General features: G+C 38.9%; 1 protein-coding gene across 7 annotated transcripts in view; it reads left to right on the forward strand.

The window, feature by feature from the left end:
• GRAMD2B (GRAM domain containing 2B) overlaps nucleotides 1–24,194 on the forward strand; it is a 117,148-nt gene that overhangs the window by 7,998 nt on the left and 84,956 nt on the right. For 2 of the 7 annotated variants that reach the window (XM_090276638.1, XM_090276644.1), the window contains exon 1: nucleotides 6,611–6,861. The exons of the other annotated variants lie outside the window; for them this stretch is intronic. In XM_090276638.1, coding sequence (XP_090132764.1) covers nucleotides 6,737–6,861 — 125 coding nt within the window. In that variant the 5' untranslated portion in view covers nucleotides 6,611–6,736. Of the gene's footprint in view, nucleotides 1–6,610; nucleotides 6,862–24,194 lie in introns of those variants that run through there. 7 annotated transcript variants of the gene reach the window in all.

Raw genomic sequence — 24,194 nt, forward strand, 5'->3', positions numbered from 1 at the left:
TATTTACGGGGGCTGAAAATTACAGATTATTTTGTAATTTTCTTCTTTACACTTCATGCATTTTGTTTTATAAACAAAAAAGTGTATGTTAAAAAATCTTATGGCACACCATTAGAAATGCAGTTAATGCCACTGAACTGTGTATATTTTACCACAATAAAAAAATACAAAGAAAATCCCCATGGGGACATTAAAATCATATGATATTCATAAATATTTCTGTGGAAAGAATCACCAATTTGTATAAAATCAAACAAAGGCACATTATACAATAACTACGATGTAATTTTTCAGAATAATGCTATTTAAATCAAAGAACACAGTTATTTCAGTCTGATAACTCTGGGATCAAATCCCTATGCTTTATCAAACACTGAAGCTGGGTGTTTAAATGTTTACAGTGATGTGAGGAAGTTGACTCATATTGGCTTAAAGGAGCTAATTATCAGCATCCCTTTCCCAAGTTATGTTCAGTGGTATCATGTTGGTAACTTAAAGTCAGCCATGCCGGGAGTATTTTCAGTCTGGAAATTGTCAAATACTACAAACCAGAACTCCCCCATCCTGGAAAACCAGTTTATCATCATACCACTGTTTAAATAATAAACATATCAATAGGCAGAAAAGTTACACTAATAGAATGTTTAAAATCAACAATCTCAACTAATTTTATACATTTAATCAAATGCCATTGAGCGCAGCGAGAAGAGTTGCCCAAATGAGTAGCAGGTCTAGAATAAGTACATGGGTCTTCAAATTCCTTTTTCCTTACATCACAAAGACCAAATTCAAAAAAGAAGGATTGCCTTAAGTCTAATATTGCCATGTTTACTAAAACTGCAGGATCAACTTTCCAATCTTTCTGGAGGCACAACCCCCTCTCCAGTCACCAACTGCTGCAGATACTAGTAGTTTTCCATCAAGGGAAGCATAGTTGTCTCTCTGTCTCCTCTCAGAGAAGAACCCACAACTTTAGGGGAGAAATTAATCTGCTCTTCCATATTTACTGGGAACCACAGAGTAAAGGAGACTGTGGCCAGAGGAAAGGACTTCAGATATGATCTAGTCCATCAATTAGATTGGAATAGCTCAGGCTGCTTGCTGGGGGCATTAAAACCAACGGCAGTTGTTCATCTTTGACCACCTGGTCTCTTTTCATTTTTACACATAAAAACGAAAGCTGTGGCAAAGGCTAGGAATGTCTTGGGCGGAGTTCATGTCTAAATGGTTGAGGGGGCCGAAATTGTTACACTCTCTCTCCCTCTGAGATTAGATCTTCCACAAGCCACATGCAGACACACAACTAATGTAACATTTAGAAAGGAAATCATGTCTTTCATCACAATGGCCTTTTGAGGAAGATAATATGATCATTACTATTTTTACAGAAGCTTAAAAAGGTTAAGTACCTTTCTAAAGTAACACAGCAAGGAAATAATGAAGGTACCCTTCCAATCCAGGCCAGCTGTCCCCCAAGCCCACATTCTGAAACCCAACATCACACAGCCCACTCCAGGAATGTGGGAACATTCACCCAAACACTGGTTTTCCACCTACGGCTATTTCATGATAAAGTCTGAATCCCAGGTCACTTCACCAGACCATAAGCTTCTTTGCCCAAATGGCCAAAGTATGTGCTTAGAGTATACAAATTCATTTTATTAACACTAGCTTGAACACAGCATAATCCAGCAGATAAATCATGTCACCTAACTGAAAAAGAAATCTAGTTTATTTATAAGTGGAAATGTATATATCCATGCCTCTGGAAAGCTCATTTTTGAAGCTCTGCTGATCTGGTGTTGTCAGTTTGAGCTTATGCCTCCACATCCAAGTCCTAGACCCGTAGCAGGAGGAGGAGAATCTACCGGCATGAATTTCCCACCCCCTACCTAGGCTAGCTAGCATCACTGGGTATATTAGTTCCTTATTTGTGGACTTCAGAATGGTTGCATATAATAACCAAAGATTATCATCATTGCACAACATTAAACTCTTGGAGTTATCTATGGACCTTGTTTCACTAAAGAAAAAAACATCTTCCAGTAAAACTTTAACAAGTGGGGTTTAAGGAAAGAAAATTAGAGCTAGAGAAGACTTTCAACATCACCGAGGCTAGGGATTTTAAACTAACTCAAACGCAGGTGAGGAGAACAAGTAAAGCAAGTCAGGCAGAGTGAGCAATGAGGGAGACTGCAGACTGAGGCGAACTGCGGGGTTCAGCCACGTCACAAGGGAGCGCTCCTGAAATACCAGCCAGCTGTTGTCAGCCATACTCTTTCTTGCCAGATATGATTTTCCAGGTGAGACCAGATGACCATGTTTCATATGAAATTAGTAAACAATTTCTATTTATAAAACATGGTAAAAGCCAAATAGAACATGTCAGCAGGTCAAACCTAGCCTAGGGTCTCTTCACTGGGTAGAAAAGGGTAAAATCTAGAGGTGTTAACTAAACTTACCGAGTATGGGAGCCCAACTTCATTATTCTCTTTTCTATGTCAGACTCTCTTTTACAATCTTTATTTATGAAAATGTAGCCTTGTCACTTATTGGTGAGCATCAGAGAAATGAGATATTCCAATCATTGATGGTCTTAACGTAAAATCGCCTGCTAGTTGTCAGATTTTGTCCTGTTTATGGTCTTTAATCTCTGTTTCCATGAAAGGATATAAAACATCTCAGCTACTTTTATTTTAATTGTATTTAAGTTTTTACCATTGATTATTCTTTTTTTGCTATTAATACGCTCCTTTTATAGCTATATTTACATAAATGTAAATATATTTGTTGTTGTTTATCTGCAGTTGTTTATCTTTGACCACCTGGTCTCTTTTCATTTTTACACATAAAAACGAAAGCTGTGGCAAAGGCTAGGAATGTCTTGGGCGGAGTTCATGTCTAAATGGTTGAGGGGGTCAGACCATGCAGCTCTGTGCCTGCTGATGTAAATTGCTACACAGCAGTCAGCTGCCATTCATCTTAAACATAAAGCAGTCAGACAGAATTCACATCTGCTTTCAGTGGTCGTGTGCCATCAGAATCTTATTCCTGTTTGAACATTAAGTCCAAACATAACTATTAGCAGATCTTAAAAGACTTAGCATAGGCAGCTCTACCAAGAAGTGAAATTCAGAGGGCAAGCCACAGCTGACTCCTGCCCGTGGACAGCTTGAGGTGGCCCTTCCCACCACCGTCAGTAGTTTATTGAGTGCCTCTAGGGAGGGCATGTGCAACGCTATTTTCTACCACTCTACTGGTATCTCTCCCCGTCTTGTGGTTTTACTTACCTTTCTGGCTCTTGAAGGCATTTGAGTTTGTGACCCCTGCTCTAGACTTTCAGCAATCTCATCTTTAACATAATTTTTATGATAAGGAATTAACATCTTACATAAGAGTTGAGTCAATACCCTTTCAGCTACTTGAGAGCTGCTTTTTCTAAACTGGTAGTTTGCTGCCTAAACGAAATAACTTTATCAACGGATGATTGCAGTAATGAGTCACCTCATCTCCTTCTGCCTCCAAAGCTTCATCCACATGGCCACCAAACTAATCTTTTGTCATTTTATTCCCATGATCTACAAGATAAAGCTTGCATTACCCACTGGCCTTCAGGGCCCTTCATAACTCAGCTACCCTCTAAATGACCAAAGCTGTTCCCCAGCCTTGAAACACAGCCTCTCCGCTCTCACACACACCCCTGGCCCATGCCTATTTATTTGCTCATGAGCCCTACTCCCTTCCCTTTCTGCCTTTCCTAAGGCTCCCCTCCACCCTTTTTTTTTCCCAATCAGGCTTTCTAAACCATTCCAGTCTCAAATGACCTTGCCTCCTTTTGAAGGTTAATGCTCAGTTAACATGTATTGAATGAATGAATGTATTCCAGCATGACCACATTCTTATGATCACTTAATTATGGCCAACTTGCTTAACCTTTTAAAGATATAGCTGTACCATCTGTAAAAGTGTACAGTAGTCCCTCCCTATATCGTAGTTCACTTATCGCGGCCTCACTGTGTCGCAGGATTTTTTAAAATGTTATATTTAATTATTTATCGCAGATTTTTCACTATATCGTGGGATTTTGCGGTACCATATACTATGTTGTTAAAGTAACGTAGGTTTAAGAGTGTAGAATATGTTTAAGAACATAAGTAGTGTTTATAAAAGTGTGAAAAAGGTTAATAAGGGACTGGGAATGGTTTATGAGTGTGTGGGAAGGGTTTATAAAGCCTTAAAATATATATAAATACTAAAATTAATGTAAGGTTCCTACTTCGCGGATTTTCACCTATCGTGGGGGTGTCTAGAATGTAATACCCACAATAAGTGAGGGAATACTGTACTTTGGGCAAGGATTAAATGAAATGTTATTATGAAATTATCTAGGGGGGGTGGGAGCTGGGTGGAGGTAGGCCAAGGGGTGGGGAATGGGGACATCTATAATAGTGTCAATAATAAGAAAAAATTTTTTAAAAATTATCTAGCAGAAGTGCTACACAGACTCAAAAGATATTAAGGATACAGAGACTCAAGAACTACTAGCCTGGTTTACTGCCTCCCTCCCTCTTTTATTGTTAATTAACTTTTCAAATATGTATATTGTCTCTTCCTAGCTACATTGTTAGAAAGGATCTGTTTCTTAAAATAGTTTTGTATCACTCAGTGCAGCTAGCATGGAGCCTTGCTAATAAAATACTATGATTGAGTGAGTAATAAGAAAGCTTCTCTGTTAAAAAATACACCCAGAGCCTGGCTGCTGACACTGGGAATTTCCTCCTTTACAAACATTTTGTTCTAAGTTAAGCACTGCCCCCAGTTAAAATCCAACCCTTCCTGGGAGGCAGTAATATATTATATTTCATAATTTATTTATATCTGTGCTGATTAGAATTTTTTGTTTCCCTTGGAGCAGAAACTGCCTTGCAGGTTGTTGCTATTATATGAAGTATGGTGATGAGTTTGTTTAATCTAACACTCTATTATAAACTTATTCAATGTCATTCCAACATAAATGCAATTGCAACATAGAAGTAAGGGAAAAGAGAAATACAGATATTGCACTATCAAGGAAGGACAAGGAGAGAAGCTGGGTGCAATATACCATCAGAATTGTAGCAAGACGGCACTGGGAACCTGTCATGTTTACCCCAGTGCTACAGGGATTCCTAGTATAGACAGCATTCATTGTAAAACCAGGAAAACCCTAGACACACTGGGAAAAGTTGGTCACCCTTTTAGACACCAATAAAATCTCACCAAAAGACGCTTTGTCTAATTTCAAAAGTGTGTTTAGAGTCCACTGCACACAGAGCAGCATAAACCTGTCCTTAGCTGGTTATCAGCTGGTGAGAGCAAAGTGCTAAAGAGGCCAAGGCTGAAGGTTTGATTTTCCAGTAAACTTTGCTCTCTTCCACAGCCAGAATCTGTGTACTCACTGAAGCCAATAATTCTCCAGTGTCATTGGCCAATCACAAGGGAAACAAGGAGAAAGTATAGCTACTTGGACCAAATCCTTCGACTGTTGCTAGTGCACTGGGGGAGAGACTCTGATGTGTTCCTTCTGCATGAACATTAAGTGATTGAAAAACAACCCATAAAGAAATTCATTTCTGAACTTCCTGCTTAAATGGGTTCTAAAGAAGAGCAACAATAATATAGGGGTGGGCAAAAGTATGTTTACAGTTGTGAGTACATAAAACACAGAGTGTGTTCTTGTATTTTTATTTATTACTGTATCCTTTATCATTATCATTATTAACCTGCTTTGCCCACCCCAGTATAGAGCTAATTTGCCAATTTCCACAACATATTCTCCGATATGATTTCACCGTAACCCTAATCCTGTGAGGTAGGTATGGCAGACACCAGACTCAGCAGGGCTGGCTTCCCCTGTGGTTACCCAACTGGAGAGCAGCAGCCAGGCCCTGGAGTCCTCGCCTCGGGAGTGTTTCATTGTTTGTCTCCGTTGTTATTTTGATACGAGCCACAAACTCCTGTAATGCAGCAAAACACACATCATTCAGGTTCCCTTGACTGTATCCATGTTACTTCCATAAGAACCCCAAACTCTTTGGTCCCAAGGAGCCAGCCACACAGCCTTATAGCTGCTGTGTATCTGCCAACCGTGACCTGCAGATGGGCTGGTCATTCCCCGAATGTCACACGGCATAAAGGCATCCACGTTCTTCACCCTGTTGCTCCAGCCCAGGGGATTAGAAAAAATACCTCTGCTTTTAATGTTTAGCTACTGCCATTCTCTGCACCTCATTGGTTTTGGGCGTTTTGTTTTGTTGCGGTAGCATATTTATATTGTAATTTTTCCATTACCATTTATCCCCCTACCCTCTACCACTTCCACTCACCCCCACCCCTGCATCTCATTGTTTTAAGCCTTTACTTTTCCATAGACTTTTCTGCCTAAATCCACATAATTGTCTGGCGTTGCTGTTAGTAAACTGAAAGCTGAAATTCCTAAACAGGTTTGTTTTTCCTTTAGAGCAAATGTGGGTAGGATGAAAGCCACCCTGTGTCATACTTTCATGTTACTCATTAACTAACTTTAAAAAAGAAAAAAAAAGAAAAAAGCCTCAGCTAGATTAGAAGCCATATGGGGAAAGAGCTTCCTGCCGCGCGGGAGCTGAGCAAAGCCAAAACGTAGATTTTCACGTTATTGGGGAGATTCAGAAATGAGCCTGTGAGCTTATTTTTTGGCTTGGCGATCGACAAGTGCACAATGGTGAAGAAAAGGCACTCTTCCAGCGACACGGTGTTCAGGTTTGAGGTTCCGGGCAGCCCCAGCAAAGCCGGCGCAGAGGTCCCGCACAGCTCCCCCGACAGCCCCGGCTCAGTGTTTCTCAGGTGGGTCCATCCCCTCTGTCCCGCTTATGGCTTCTGCCACCTGCCAGGTATTCCTTAAAGGGCTCCTTCTTCATTCCCTGAGGTAGCAAGGTGCCAAGGGGAAGGAGGAGGCTCGGCCTTGGCATCTGCGCCCGTGGATTAAAGGAATACAGAGCAAAGGATGTTACCTCCTCAGCAAATAAAACTTGAATGCTATTAAGGGAAAATAATTGTTAGTGCCTTCTTTAGGACTTCTTAGTACTTAGTAACTAATCAGTCATAGAATTCCTCAATTCCTGACTCACTTTCAGGTTCATAGGAAGTGAAGCCATAATTGAACTGAAAACCTTCAATGTCAAAATTACCTGTATTATTATTAAAATACCAATTATTAAAATATTAAAATAACTGCACTCTTTTTGACTTTTTACATTAAATATTTAAATAGTGCTAGCTATGCTCTGGCTCAACTATTTACTGTACAGTGATTTACAACAGCTTTGACCAGATTCAGAACATGTCCTTTTTAGCTGTATTATTAATATCTACAGCAACACTACTCCAATAATTACATAGTTTAAATGAAAATTCATGAATTGGCTCTGTATTCATTTTGCCTCATAATAATTATCTAGAACTTATAAAGGGTAGACATCAAGTGCAAGTGGAAATCAATTACAAGAGAAGTTTCTCATCCAACTTTGAGGTGAACTTTAATGTACTTTCACGTAAACTTCTCAAGTGAAGGCAGAAGAATGACCTCCACACCTGAAGTTTCTTGTCACAGCACCATATCCAGAAAGTTGATCATCTGTCTTATTTTTTAATCATTTAAAATCACTTACACAAAGAGGTGCTCAAAATTATAATGTTTAAAAATTAAATAGAAAACAAAGAAATCCTATTTTATTTAATGGTATTCATACATCAAAATACAGATTCTGAATACAAAGTAAATAATTTTAAAAAGAAGGTTTAGAGACCAAGAGTCTGAATTTATGCAAAATGTTACCTAATATCTATTTTCAAGTTAGCTTAGTTTTTCCATCCATCATTAAAATGAATCTACCTAACTTGCATTATTTTCATATTTTTGCTGAAATTTGAGTATTTCTCAAATCACTTGTGTTTGCTTAATCCATATCTTCTGTAGATTGTAATCTAAATTTTTCTTAGAACTCAAGCTGTAACCAGAGGAAATCAAATTAAATTAAAATGCATAAATTAATTAATTAATTGCACAAAGTATATATCTTTTGCCATTCATAATCATTTTTATTTTTCAGTTACAGTTGACATACAATATTATATTAGATTCAGGTGTAAAACTCAGTGACTAGACATTTATATAATGTACAAAGTGATCACCCCTAGAAGTCTAGTACCCATCTGACACCATACACAGTTATCACAATATTATTGACTATAATTCCTGGAACTATTTGGTAACTACCAATCTGTACTTCTTAATCCCTTCACCTTTTTTCACCCATCCTCCTAACTCCCCCTGCATCTGGCAACCATCAAAATGGTCTCTGTATCGATGAGTTTGTCTCTGATTTGTTTGTTCATTTATTTTGTTTTTTTGATTCCATATATGAGTGAAATCATATGGTATTAGTTTTTCTTTGTCTGACTTATTTCATTTAACATAAATAAATATATCACATATGAGTTAAATAAGTATAGATAAATAAATAGAATAAAATTTTTTTAAAAACCTGTATCAACCTAATTCAAGCCTCTTTCGAAAAGAGCCCAGGCCTATTTCACCAGCATATTTAAATATTCAACATAAAAGCTTTATATTAAAATTTATAAGTGTTTTTTTAATGTGTATTATAACCAACCTAAAAACATTACCCATATCTCCAGACAGTTTGGGCACTGGAAGACTTTTAGTCTAGTTGAAAGATCTATTTAATATATTGTGTATAGATCATTGAAAATCATTTGTAGAAGAATTTAAGGCACATGTTGGTTAATTACTTCAGGTCAAAAACAAGAACAGGTAAACACTTCTCTTGACCTTCTAAATAAATATCAAGAATTTATGTGGCAGTTGTGGTATCCATTGTCCCTTTGAGGAACAAGAGCTAATAAAATCTACTCTCAGATTAACTACAGATATACTTTATGCAGTATTTTTGTCAATCATTCAATTCAACAAAGATTTATGAGTAGCTATTACATGCCAGGCTATGTGGAAGGCACAGGGGATACAAGCATGAACAAGCGAGACCTAGTTTCTGCTCTCATGAAGGTTATTCATGTAGAAGACAGGCAAAAAAATGTATAAATACATGCACACATATATATTAATATAATTCAAACAGGAATACATCTTATTATAGGAAACAAACACAGGGCTTAGATAGAGGGTGAAATGTAGAAAACTAATTTAGATTGGGTGACAAGTAAGGGACTCTTAAGGAAGTGATATTTAGGCCAACTTACAGGATGAAAAAAGAGCTGACTGTGCAATGATCAGGAAGGAGCATGTTGCTCTGAGGTGAGAAGATCTTGTGTCTTGAGGAACCTGGGGACAGTGGCACCCAATGAAATTGTAGAGAAAAGCAGAGGTTGGAGGTGTTTACATCTATATTCTAATTGCCATGGGAAGCCACTGAAGGGTTTAGAATAAGAGCATATCAAATGTGGTGTTCCCTTTAGAAGGGCAGTCGGGCCACCCTCTGGCTTATTTCCAGTTTTTTACTCATTCAAACAATTCTGCATCTTGCCCATGTCTGTAAGGTATGTCCCTAGGAGAGGAATTGCTGAGTCACAGATTATGGACATGATTAACTTTACTCATTATGTCAAATTGTGTTCCAAAGTTTTGTGCCACCTATGCTACTACCAGCAGTGACTCCCCTGCCTTCAACAACAATGGCATTGTTAGCTTTTTAATTTTTTCCAGTCTGGAAGGTGTGAAATGGCATCTCGATGTGATTTTAATGTACATTTCCCTTATTGTTACAGGAGGACCATCTTTTCAATGTGTTTTTTGGTCATTTTTGTTTCCTCTTTTGTAAAACGCCTGCTTACGGACTGGTGGCCTTTTGGGGCAAAGAGTGGGGAGAGAGATTACTATCTTTTCCTTATGTTTAGATAGTTTTGAAAATACTCCAGATCCTGACCTTTTGCTAGTTGTATGTGTTGCAAATATTTATTCCAGCATATAAGTTGTTTTGTCACATTCTCTATCATGTTCAAGTTCTTATTTTTAATTTATCAGTTCATTAATTATGTTCTTAATGACCTGTAACTTGTTTCAGAAATCCTTTCCTACCCTGAGGTCATACGAATGCTCTTATGTATTTTTCCTAAAACTATGTTTCCCTTTCAAACTAGGATCCTATAAAGGATTTGGAATTTAGTTTCTGGTGTGAATTAGGGGGCATCATTTTAATTTTTTACATGGATAATAAATTGTCCCACGTTACTTATTGAATCATCTTTCCTTTCCCCATTAATCCGCAGCTAGCTCTGTCATACATCACTGTCTGCATGACTATTACTGTATAATAAAAGTGTTGTTATCTGATGAGACTCCTTACCTAGTTTAGAAGTGATTGACTACTCTTGACGCTTTGCTCTTCCCTTTAAATTTTAGAATCAACTTATGGAATAAGGCTATTTTTAACTGAAATGGCATTGACTCTGTTGCTCAATTTGAGGAAACTTAACATTTTATGATACTAAATCTACCTATTCATGCACATGGTACGTCTTTCATTTATTTGGGACTTTCAATAAAACTTTAAAATATTCTATGCAAAAACTTTACACATCATTTATTAGATTTATTCCTAGGTACTTCACACCTTTCTTACTATTGGAAATATATTTTAAATTGCATTTTATTTTGTTGATATTGTACTGAATGTAATTAAATTTCTAAATTGATTTTATATTCTACCTCCTCACTAAATCTTATTATTTTAATAATTAATCTGTAGAGTCTATGAAATGTTTTTTTGAAGACAATACTATTTGAAATAATAAAATTTTTGTTTTCATTTTTTATGATCTTTATTCCCTTTAAATCATTTTTATTTTATTACTCAAACAAGGAACTCCATTATAATGTTGAGTATCAGTAGTAATTCCAGGCATTCTTGTTTTGTTTTGTTCTTAATTTTTAAGGGAATGCTTTTAACATTTTAGATTTTATCAGCTTTTCTCAGATTAAAAAAACGTTCCCTTCAAACCGAGATTTTATAAGAAGTTCTTAAAACTGTTAAGCTTTCCTGGTCTCCTCTGAGATGATCCTCACTTGAAAATCTTCGACATTCAGGGTAGAGGAAAGTGGAAGAGGGTAAAAGAGGGATAAATGGTGATGGCAGGAGACTTGACTTGGGGCGGTGAACACACAATACAATATACAGGTGATGTGTTATAGAACTGTACACCTGAAACCTATATAATTTTATTAATTAATGTCACCCCAATCAATTCAATAAAAAAAGAACCTGTGATCTACAGAAATCTTTTTTAAAAAGAAAGAAAATCTTTGACATTCATAGTGAGCACAGTACCTCCACATTCAAAATATAGAGAACATCAGGAAGTCTTGAAAACCATAGATTTCTGTAAGCTTTATTAGCAGGCTGAAAAAAGGCTCTGGAGAATTAATAGTTTCATAAATTAGTCAGCAAACAAAAATCAGGAGTTTTATTGAATTACCTAGCTGGCTTTTAGAGAACTGTTATGCAAATTAGCCATTAGATCTATTGATTTTAATAAATTTGTTTCCCCAAAATATTTCATTAGGGTGTCCAACTCCCAGTGGTGCTAATATTAAGAATGGACAGTTATGGGCTTTGGGGCCACAAACAAGGTCTGAAATAGCAACCAAAGAAGTCAAAGGTGAGGCAGCCCTAAGCTGAAACAACAGATCAGGGTGGGACCAGCCCAGGCCTGCTCAGACTCCTTCTGTGGTCTACTTTGGGAACCACGCCAGGCTGTAGTCAGCAATGGCCTTGGCAGTTCTAAAGCAGCCGCGTAGTCCCACTCATGTCCCCACTTAGTGACTCCAATGAATCTGCGTCTACTCCTCTCCTCTTCCAGCTGCCACCGGTGAGTGGGAGAGGAAATGTGTGCTCTTCTTCCCTTCCTGGGAACTCCCCCCTCCCAAACCCACTTCTCCTGATTCTTCTTAGCCAAGCCCACTTCTGCTATTAGGGAAAGAGCAGCAGCACTATTTGGTACCCGAAGACCAAGAACACGTGGCTGCAGTACCATAATTCATTTCGCTAAGCAAGCATAAGGACTCAGCTCCTGTCCACTGGCACTGCAGAGATACGGGTGATGTTTAGAGGCTGGAGGGAGGCTGAATTCTGGGAAATGAGCTCCAGGAGCAGGGATGAGGAGGGAGAAGTCACAGAAAGCATGACTGTCTTAGGGGATATAGAACAGTATTAGTCCCGGGCATGGAGCAAGTTATTTCAGTGAGTAGAGTAACTTTTCTGAGGGGCCTAGGTCAGGGCAGCAGGACCTGTGAACTCTGTAGAACCTGGGAGAGGAGGGTGAGGGGCGGCTGTCAATAGGCAAACAGAATGGAGTGCGTCAGGATGTAGTGAAATGGGCCTGTAGATGTTAAGATGAGGAGGTGAAGTACAGAGGAGTAGGCCTCTTTGATAGGAGAGTTAGAATTTTCCCAGCAGGAGAGAAAAGAAGTTCCCAGCAGCTATTGTTGCCAGGAGAAGAGAGACCCTACAGTCCCTTTCCCCAAGTTCACCAGACACTTCCCCGCAGTCCACTTACACAAAACACTCAATATTCTCTCCATATATATGCTCTATCCTGTCATCAGGCTTTTGAACATACTGGAAGCCCACCTTGAGTGCCTGGAAAGTTTCTATTTGTCTTTCAGGATGTACCTCCTGAAAGGTTTGCATAACTTCCCTGTGGCTTCCTTCTTTCACCCCTCAGAACCAGCATCCTTTTCTTATTTGTTAGCACCATATCCCATCCTAACCACTTATCAGAATGTACAGGCATCAGAGGTATATTTATTATAAAGCCAATGAGGCTTAAGCTTCCACCCTCACTTACAAAGGCCCCTTCCAAGGCCCTGGAAGAGTCCCTGGCAAGTCATTCACATAGTCATACATTTTCATAAACTTTCCAAACAATACTTTAACTGCATTATGATTGCTATCTCTCAGCACTCCGATTATCGCTCTGCCATACTTTCTCTGCAGTCCGGGAGCCAAGGGCATTTTGACATTCTGAGCTAAGGGGGAGTTGTTTGGAGATACACTGATAATGGGGATTAGTGAAAGATACCGATGTGATTTACAATCATTTCTATGTGCACATAAGTTATTGCCAATCATCCTGACTTCCAGGAATACTCTTAGCACCCACTAAGCCCATCTACCTTGCTTGCTGACACAGAAGTGCAGATGGTTCCTGGTACGAGCGTGTCCCACAGGTGCCATGCTGCCGAAGCATGTGCGAAATGGGAGATAAACAAGACTGGAAATGGAGCCAGAATCGATTCTGGCAAATTCTTCCAGTCATCAGATATGTACATTGCAAGTGGCATTCTCATTAATGCCAAGTCAAAACAGACGTTCTCTCCTGTTAGAACTATATACCCAGTAAGGCAGCTCACATAAGTACAACAAAGATTTCTATGCTAAAATTGCATAATTTATCAGAATTCCTGTGTTTATGGGGCACAAACCTAAGGTAGTACTAAAAACAGCCATTGCCTCTGTGTGTCACATAGTAAATCACATCTTAGCATGCCATTATTAAGAACAGATTTAAATCTAAAAGAAAATGTCTACCTCACCAATAAAAAATAATGTTTTTTTCCGAAGAAAAGACTAAATTATCTTTGATTCACTTTATTGGCAATATTACAAAATTATTACCATATAAAGAGATCAATTAGTATCAGATAAAAATTGTAACAAAATATATATCAGGCAGTCAGTTCATAACAAAGTTGCATGATTTTTTTGGACTTGGAGATGTTTATGGAATTTGTCAGCTTTGATTTCTTTCTTCATTCTAAATAAATTTTTTTGTACCTAATGTTTTATTCATAGTTTTTCTCAAAACAGGGCCTAAAGTTGCATAAGCTTCAGGCCCACAAAACCTGGACTGGCCCCTGGTTCCAACTACTTCAATGCCTATGTTCTCCAACGGGTCTGTGCTTTTTGTACCTACAGAGCGTAGCAAAAGCTATGGGCTTAGCAGAGCTGATGAAGGGGCGGAGGTGATTCTGCCAGCTTGTAAGCCTCTGCCTGGTATCAGTCCCTCGCTTTTGGCAATTTTGAAAATATAGGAAAACTAATTTTACAAAAATGTTTTTGATCAGTGTTGACCTCATATTTTTCAGAACACCTAAAATTATTTTTATAGCACAATTTAATAACCTGTGCTTTAATCTTTGACTCCTTTTTTAAATGAAATTTTAACACTTCATGGAAATCTATTTTGGATGAGTTCGAAAGCCATTTAAAGTAACAGATTAAAAAAATCAATGAACTTCATTTACATGCCATCATATTCTCTCTCTCTCTCTCTCTCTCTCTCTCTCTCTCTCACACACACACACACACACACACACACACACACACACTACCAGGCAAGTGTAATTGAACTGAAAGCCATAGGAGTTGTCCCCATATGTAACTATGAGGAGCTACATGAGGGCAAATTAGGAAACCCTGCTAAGAAGTACATGTGTGATGAATGAGGGTCTCTATATAACCCAGCAGTAATAATAATAGCAATTTCTTCTATTTGCACGCTGGCTTACTCGTGGAACTTATTACAGACATGACCTTATAAACTTTGGTGGCTTTTCACTATAGTAGATGGATTACAGAGGTTATTCCCTGCACTGTTTAGGTAAGGAAAGCAAATAACAGAAAAGGAAAGTAATTTCCTGTTGTTGCTGTAGGGCAAAATTAAGACAAAATTAGTGCAAGTAGTGAATGCACAGCCAGAGACATGACCAAAATAGCATTATGCAACCCCACTGACCAATTGATTCACCTGGCTTGGTTTCAAATTATTTGAGCTATTTCCAAAAATCAAATCTACCTTCAAGAGTCATTTAATTCAGTTTCTTCATCTCATCCAGGGTGACTTTAGCAACCACAGAGGGGACATTGGTTTCAGAAGTAGTTATGCTACTCTGCTTGAAAAAGCAAGGCTAAAGAGACCTACCTGGGTCTCTCAATTTTATACTAGCTCATTACATGATTTTGTGGGTTTCATTTAAATGTATCTGTAAAGAGGCAAGGGCACTTGTCCTGTGTACTTTTGAGAAGTGGTAAATTAACAAATATGATGGGACCCTGGTAAGGTAGCTCAGTTAGTTAGTGTCATCCTGATACAGCAAGGTTGCAGGTTCAATTCCCAGTAAGGGCACATAAAAGAATCAACCAAAGAATGCATAAATAAGTGAAATAACAAATCAATATTCTCTCTCCCCTCTCTCTCTTTCTAAAATCAATAAATTTTTTAAAAAACGAATATGATAGGTAATTTCAGTTAACAAACAGTTATGGAATACTACCTAGAATCTCTGTATAAGGATGCTATGTGTAGGGAAGACTGTCTGCTGTATACAGCTGGCTTCATCACTTACTAGCTGTGTAATCTCTCAGTGCCTCACTTTCCTCAACTGCAAAATAGGGATAATCATTGAATTGTGGAAAGTATTAAATGAGATAACATACAAAGTGCTTGGCACACAGCAAATGCTCTAAAGCTTGCTGTGGTTATTATAAGGCAGTGGAGGAGAGCCCCATGTGGGGTAAATAAATGGTTGAACACTGAGCTTCTGCTTCCAGGGGCTCCAGTCTCTGACGGTGAGAGACACACACCCAGGCTGCTATAGAAGGCAGACAGTGTGCATGCACTTTAAAGATTAAATGATTATCCTAACTCTTCCAACTCTAATTTCCTATAGCATGTTTCCTGTTCATCCCCATGCCGCTCTACTTAGATCTAGAAATAAACTGCCCTTTTCAAGTACTAAGTGGAACAAAATAAACTTTGCCTAATGTGAAAAATTAATAGCTGCCAGGATGATATTAGAGAAAAAGAAGCCTTCTATTGTACCCCCTCCAATAAACCCACAGGGGCAGAACAATGTGCCATGAACAAGCCTCATTCCAAACATGCTCCAGCAAAGGAGAAAGAAACCTGGAAGCAGGAAGGGGGAAGTTATCGACGTGTGTCATTTATCTCACAGGGTTGTCCTTTAGACTCTAAGCTCAGAGGACTTTTGTGATCTGGCCGGCTCCTGGGTCCCATCTCTTGCCCTCTTTGTGCCCAAAGAAGATCACATGCCAGCCATGCACGTAGTTCCAGGCTTTGTACCTTCTTGCCTACAACGCTCTAGCAGAGTAAATTCTGAGCTGTGCTTCAAAACTAAACCAGGAATTACTGCCTTAAGAAAGCCTACCTTGACTTCCAGCCAAGATGGAGCTAGACAGACACTCTACGTCTCCCTCCACAGCTAAGAAGGAACACAACTACCTCAAAGCTAGAGACAACCAGAAGTTCCAGAAAAGCAAGCTGCATGGAAGTCCAGCAAACAAAGATATAAAGAAGAAATACTCACCCACAGGTAGGAGGGGCGGAACTGGGGTGGAGAAGATGCGGTGTGGAGGCAGCAGCAGAGGCGGCAGTGGCAAGCTGGTGGAAAACACAGTCACACATTTTAAAAAGTCAGGAGGAACACCTGGGGAGCGTTCCCAGCCCCAGACCAGGCTGCATAGCTCTCAGTCCCAGCGCCATGGAAAATAAGAGCTTTATTGCTTCTGACTGTGCAAACCAGTGGAGGTTGGGGTGGAGGAAGAAACTGTCGGTCTCTCAGCAGAGTCCTCTTGTTTGAAGGCCCCAGACGGTCCTAGAACATCCACAGACCCACCCACTCTGGGAATGACAGCCAGGGCAACAGCTAGAGAGGTACCAGTCCCATATGGAAGAGGGAGAAGTGCCTGGAAGAGGGGTGAGTGCTGAGTGGGTGGCATTGTTCCCTCTCAGACCCCTCCCACACACACAGCACCACAACGTGGTGAAAAGGGTCACCCTGTACTGATGAATACATAAGGCTCCGCCCCTTACAACATAACAAGAGGGACAGCTTACCTAAGACACAGAGGCAAACAAACACAGGAGCCTGTCAAGATGAGGAGACAGAGCAGTGTGGCCCAAAAGAGGGAATGGATCAAGGTTCAAGGGAGAAAACTAAGCGATAAGGAAATAGCCAACCTAACAGATGAGAAGATAGCCAACTTAACAGATGAAGAGTTCAAAACACTGGTGATAAAGATGCTCATAGGCTTGACAGATATGCTTGAGGACAGCAAATGCAAAAGGGAAGAAGTGAAGGCTCTGCTAAGTGAAATGAAGGAAAAGCCACACAAAACCAATGGGGAAGGGAAGGAAACCAGGGTTCAAATCAATGATTTGGAATATAAGGAAGAAAAAAACAGTCAACCAGTACAGAATGAGGAAATTGGAATTGAAAAAAAGGAGAGGCTTAGGAACCTCTGGGACAACTTTAAACATGCCAATATCTGAATCATAAGGGTGCCAGAAGGAGAAGAGGAAGAGCAAGACATTGAAAGCTTATGTGAAAAAATAATGAAGGAAAACTTACCAAATTTGGTAAAGGAAATAGACATACAAGTCCAGGAAGCACAGAGTCCCAAACAAGCTAGGCCCAAAGAGGACCACACCAAGACACGTCATAATTAAAATGCCAAAGGTTCAAGATAAAGAGAATCTTAAAAGCAGCAAGAGAAAAACAGAGAGTTACCTACAAAGGGGTGCCTATAAGACTATCAACTGATTTCTCAAAAGACACTTTGCAGGCAAGAAGTATTCAAAGTGATGAAAAGCAAGGACCTACAACCAAGATTACTCTATCCAGCAAAGCTATCATTTAGAATGGAAGGGCAGATGAAGTGCTTTCCAGACAAGGTAAAGCTAAAGGAGTCCATAATCACCAAGCCCGTATTACATGAAATGTTAAAGGGACTTATTTAAGAAAAAGAAGATCAAAACTATGAACACTAAAATGACAACAAACTCACAACTATCAACAACTGAATCTAAAAAATAAAAACAAAATCCAACTAAGCAAACCAGAATAGGTACAGAGTCATGGGTAATGGGATCACTTGGAGGGTTATCAGCTGGGAGGAGGAAGAGGGAGAAATGGGGAAATGGTGCAGGGATTAAGAAGCAAAATTGGTTGGTACAAAATAGGGGAAAGTTAAGAATAAAATAGGAAAGGTGAAGCCATAGAACTTATATGCACAACCCATGGACATGAACTAAGGTGGGGAGAGTGCTGGAGGGAAGCGGGGTACTGGGCAGAGGGGAGCAAAGGGAAAAAATTTGGGATTACTGTAACAACATAATCGATAAAATATGCTTAAAAAAAAAAAGAAAAGAATGTCTACCTTGACACCAGTCTCCCTTTTTCTGGGCTCACGTTGTATCTTTACCTCCATTTTAGCATTTATCACACACTCAATCACCCATCTTCGATCTGCCCTTTTTTTTCACTCTGCTGCCTTCTGTTTCCAACATGTTGCTCAGCACAGTTCCTGGTACAAAGCACGTACTGATCAATGTTAGATAGAGGACTGAGTGGTGGTGGGTGATGGATAAATAAAGAGCTCCCCTGCATTGACAAGCAAGGCTGACCCTGCTGGGGTGCTGCTCATTGCACCCCAGAAAGGCTGAAGTTCAGCAGAACAGTCAGGGCACACAAGTGAGGGATCTGCTCGATGCAGGGTCAACAGCTAGTGGCAAACTCAAATGACATCTTAGACTATTCTGACTCATAACCCAGGACCTTTTCACTGTTCCACAGCGATTTCTTATGAGGTCTTAACTGATGTTTGCCTTGCTGGGGTCTCACGTGTTTTATTCTTGCCATTAGGAAAAGGTAGGGGAAAAAATTATACAGCTAAAAGACTACAAGGAGCAATGCAGGCTGACATTAATGTTTCCATAAATTTAAGCATAAACTTAATTTTAACTTAATTTCACATTGAATTAAGCTTTAAAATAAACTTAATTGCTGCAAAATGGAATTAAACTAGATATGAAAGAAATAAGAATTTAATTTAATAAAGCATCGATTTTTTAATTATATTTTATTGTTTATGCTATTACAGTTGTCCCAGTTTTTCCCTCTCTGCCCCCCTCTACCCAGCCTCTCCCCACTCCCTCAGGCAATCCCCACACTGTTGTCCATGTCTATGGGTCCCACATACATGTTCTTTAGCTACTCTCTTCCCGATGCTGCACTTTACATCCTCATGGCTACTCTGTAACTACCAATTTGTACTTCTTGACCCTGTCACCTTTTTTGCCCATTCCCCCCAATCTCCTCTTATCTGACAACCATCAAAATGTTCTCTGTAGCTATGATTCTGTTTCTGTTCTGTTTGTTTGCTTATTTTGTTTTTTAAAATCAATTGTTGATAGATATGTATTTATTGCCACTTTATTGTTCATATTTTTAATCTTCTTTTTAAAGAAGACCCTTTAAAATTTCATATAATACTGGCTTGGTGGTGATTAAATCCTTTAGCTTTTTCTTATCTGAGAAGCTCTTTATCTGTCCTTTGAATTCTTTTTTTTGTTTGTTTGTTTTATTGTTTATGCTATTACAGTTGTCTTTTTCCCCATTTGCCTCCCCTCCATTTGTCCTTCCACTCTAAATGATAGCTTTTCTGAATAGAATAATCTCAGCCATAAGTCATTGCTTTTCATCACTTTGCATATTACCTGCCAATCCCTCCTAGCCTGCAAAGTGGGGTTTTTTTGTTGTTGTTTTTTCAGAAATCTGTCTTATGGCAGCTCCCTTGTAGGTAACTAGCTGCTTTTCTCTTGCTGCTTTTAAGATTCTCTCTTAATCTATAACCTCTGATATTTTAATTATAATGTGTCTTGATATGAGCCCCTTTGTTTAGGACTCTGCACTTTCTGGGCTTGTAAGTCTATTTCCTTCACCAAAGTTAGGAAAGTTTTCTGTCATTACTTTTTCAGATAGGTTTCCAGTTTATTGCTCTCTCTCTTCTCCTTCCGGCACTCCATGACGCGAACGTTGGTACACTTGAAGCTGTCCCAGAGGCTCCTTACACTATCATATTTTTTTATTCTTTTTTATTCTTGCTGTTTTGATTGGTTGTTTTTTGTTTCCTTATATTCCAAATTGTTCATTTAATTATTGGCTTCATCTACTCCACTGTTGATTCCCTATAACTTGTTCTTTATTTCAATTAGTGTATCCTTTGTTTCTGATTTTTTTTTTTTTTATGTTGTTGAGGTCTTCACTAAGTTCCTTGAACATCCTTATAACCAGTGTTTGAACTCTGCATCTGATAGATTGCTTGTCTCCATTTTGTTAGTTCTTTTTCTGGAGTTTTTTTCTATTCTTTTACTAGGGCCACGTTTCCTTGTCTCCTCATTTTGGCAACCTCCATGCTTTCATTTCTATGTGTTAAGTAGAGCTTGTGTGTCTCCCAGGCTTGGTATAGTGGCATAATGTACAATAGTAGGTGTCCTGTAGAATCCAGTGGAATAGCCTCCCTTAGTAGTCAAACTGGATACTCAAAGTGCACCCACCATGTGGGCTGTGTACTCCCTCCTGTCGTAATTGAGCCTTGATTGCTGTTGGTACATCCAAGGTCAACTCCCAACTGTGTTGTGTCCAGGGTCACACAGCATAAGCTACAAAGCAATCTGCAGGTGGCTGCTACTTTTACTGGGCATGGAGGTACTCAGACAAGGTCAAACTGTGAACTAAGGCTGGCTACTGCTAGTGCTGGGCCCAGGCAACTTATCAAGAGTTATGGGGCTTGCTGAAACCATATGCTCTTTGTTTGATAGAATTTAGGAAAATCTGAAACATTGGCCAAGACAAACAGTTCATATGGAAAAGCCACTGGAAATAGCTTGAGTGGGCCTGAAAGTTGTGTGGGGTAGGGCCTCAGTGAATCTCCATGGTTGGGAAAACAGTGTGAACCAGGATGATGGAGTCTCAGATATGGCGCCCACCTGTCAGCTCTGTGGGTCTGTGAGGGGAGGGCTCAGAAAAGGAACAATGGCCTCTGCTGGTACTTCTGTCTGGTGGAAAGCTTTCCCCCAACTCTCACCCTAATGCCAGACAGTTCAGTTTCTCCCCATATATCTCTGATTCTTTTTAATCTGTTGCCCCCGCACTGGAGCTCAGAGGAAGTGAATCTTAGTAAGTCTGTGCAGGGGCCCTTTATAGGAACTTCCTGGGATTCCACCAGTTTCTGTCTTCCAGAGCCTCAATCCCTGCTGGTTTTCACAGCCAGAAGTTATGGGATCTTCTCTTCCTGGCACTGGAGCCCTGGGCTGGGGAGCCTAGTGTGTGGCTGAGATCCCGTGCTCCTAAAATATCCCTCCCAATTTTTATCTGCCACATGTGGGTGTAGACCAGCCCATTTCATGTCTTCACCCCATTCTAACAGTCTCAATGTGATTTCTTCTTTAATTTTGTAGTTAGTTTCTTCTTTAATTCTTTAGTTGTAGGACTTGCATTCATCTGTTTCTGATAGTTCTGAATGGTGGTTGTTCTGTAGTTTAGTTGTAATTTTAATGTGGTTGTACAAGGAAGCAAGCTATGTTTATCTACAGTGCAATGTTGACCAGAAGTCCTCTCGATTTTTAATTTCATAAATAACCCCTCACACATGCCACACACTTTCATATCTTCATGCCTCTATGACTGTTTTATCTCTGCCTGGAATAAAATTTCCCTCAAATAAGACTTAATGAGCAGCATGGTGCATTTTTACAATATCCTGTTGGTTTCACAGGTGATCCCTGTGTGTTCAGTGTGGAAGGGAACAACGCAGGGTGAAAATACCAAGGAAGGGGGTCCTATGGGGCCCCCTCAGAGGCTGGTCATCACAAAAGCTGTGGGTGACACCAAAGCTACCCCATATTTCTAATCTGAAAGGTGGTACAGGTGATGGGGCAGTGTGTCACCTTTGTCCAGCTATGGAAACTTTCTAAACCTCAGTTTTCTCATTTCTAAGGTGGGGCAAATACGAATAATATATGGTGACTAGCAAGTAGGAGCACTCAGGAATTGCCGACTACTAGTATAGCCGCAAGGTAGGTGAAGTGTTAGCATAGAAACAAAGTTGGAAGTCATAATCCACACAACACTGTGTGAAACTCTAAGGGTTTTTTCTTATTTGTTTGATTATACCCATACTTCCTTTTATAACATAAAAATGACTTACTAAGAGCTAAACATGGGAGGAGAGGGAATGTGAAGCTAAAAAAAAGTTCATTTTATATATTTGAGACATGAGGACTTCATAATCCAAACCTGAAGAGTCAAATAGCTATCAAGCTACTTCATCTTTCCCATATGGTTAAAGTCTATATTATGGTGACCTTAAGGGAACACGAAAATAGGGAAAAAGACTCACTGGTACTGGGCTAAGTAGTTTTCTCAAAACTACAGCTCTTCTGAAAAAAAAAAAAAACAAACCTGTGATGATCTCTAGAAAAAAAGATAGGTTCAAATAGTCAAGTTCTGTCTCACATCAAAAATGAAACATTTTTCCAACAGTGCTACTGATGTACAAGGTTGAACAATGTTCTATACTCAGGAATTTGAGACTTTGTACTTTGTCTTTGTTGTAAATTTCTCCAACTTTTCTGTCTTCTCTGGCAAAATAAAAATAAAGACACTAAGACGAGAGGCTTCTTCCTACCTGACTCAAAATATTATTTCTTCAAATTTATATACTGAAAGTATAGTGGAAAGCACCCAGGCTTGCCCGTGACAGCTTCTATGACCTGGAGCAAATTACTGACCGTCACCTTTTCTTCACCTCACAAAATGGAACTATCTATTGTGAAAAGGATTTTTCTAGACAGTGGGAAAATAAAAAGGCGGGGCAGAGGGGGATCAAATGAGGGAATATACATAAAGCTTTCAATTATAAGCTCCATGTGGGGGAAAAATGAAGAACTCTTTTCAGGTACTATTTTATGATTATCCTTATGGTAGTTTTTTAAAATTTATTTTAGTTGCCTAGTGAAGTGGTAAATATACCACGAAGCTAATAAAGCTGAAATGTCAGGATCTATCATTTGAATGAACCTCTTATCATTGTTTGCACTTAATTTTGTATTGTTTTTCTTAAAGAAGCCCCTCATATTATATAAACTTCAGGCCCTATAAAATTGAATCTGCTTCAGTTGCTGTTGTTAACTTAAATATGCATTTTTCAACCAAGACCAATTTTCTAAACATTACCATCAGTATTTCTTATCAGGAAATAGGATATTATTTACTAACAGTTATCAAATCTATGCAAGAAACTGTTATTATGGTATGAAAGGCTATTTCCAAAATGACTGATTTCCAGCAAATATGGAAATGAAATTTATCCCTTACACATACATATTTTTTTTGGAATATCCATATTGTCATTATACAAGATGACTATATCATATAGACCATACAAACTGGAATATATAAAATATATTTAATTTAGAATTGAATTTCAGAGTAAAGCATAGATCAAGGTGGTAGCATCTTAATTTTATTTCTTAATAGAAACAACAAATACTGAGTCTTTTATTTACCTACATTATATCCTACATTTCAGAGACTTTTAAAAAATAGAGAATTCAGAAATCCAAAAGCTACTCTACCATTAATCCCTATTTGAGCTGAGAAATAGCACAGAAAAATAGTTGAGAACACCAACTCCTCAGCCAGACTGCATGGGTTCCCATCTCATCTAAGTGGCCTGGCATGTCTGTACCTCAGTTTCCTCTCCTGTTAAAGGATGAGTGGTAGCTCCTGCCTCACAAGATTGTTGTAAGGATTGAATGGGTGATCATACTTGTGAAGTGCTTAGAAAACTACCTAGCGTATATAAACACTATGTAAGTGTTACTTAAACACCATTGGCTGACTTCTAACTTGGGCTGTCATCTCACAAATTGCTTTATCAACCTGGGTAATGACTGACTTTTATTTCATTTTATCCCACTGTCATTTTCCCATTAGTGACAACATCTTGCTTCTGAATCACCTGTTGAATTGCCACATTTATAGTGGGAAAAATAATTATTCATTTTGTATTCCTCTAAGGTGCTCTGATCCCTAAGTGTTTGGCAGTAATGGGGGTGGGGTGGGTGGATTGCAACTTGAAATAGGAATAACAAAAATAGAAAACCACATAGCTTAAAGTAAATGTTTCACAGCATAGGATTAGGATTATTATGTGTTATTTTTCAGAAGGGTTTTTAATATTTGCTAAATTGTCCACATTAGGAAATATAATTAT

The sequence above is a fragment of the Furipterus horrens genome, unplaced genomic scaffold (assembly GCF_987537825.1).
Source record: "Furipterus horrens unplaced genomic scaffold, mFurHor1.1.pri manual_scaffold_5, whole genome shotgun sequence".
Lineage (NCBI taxonomy): Eukaryota > Metazoa > Chordata > Mammalia > Chiroptera > Furipteridae > Furipterus > Furipterus horrens.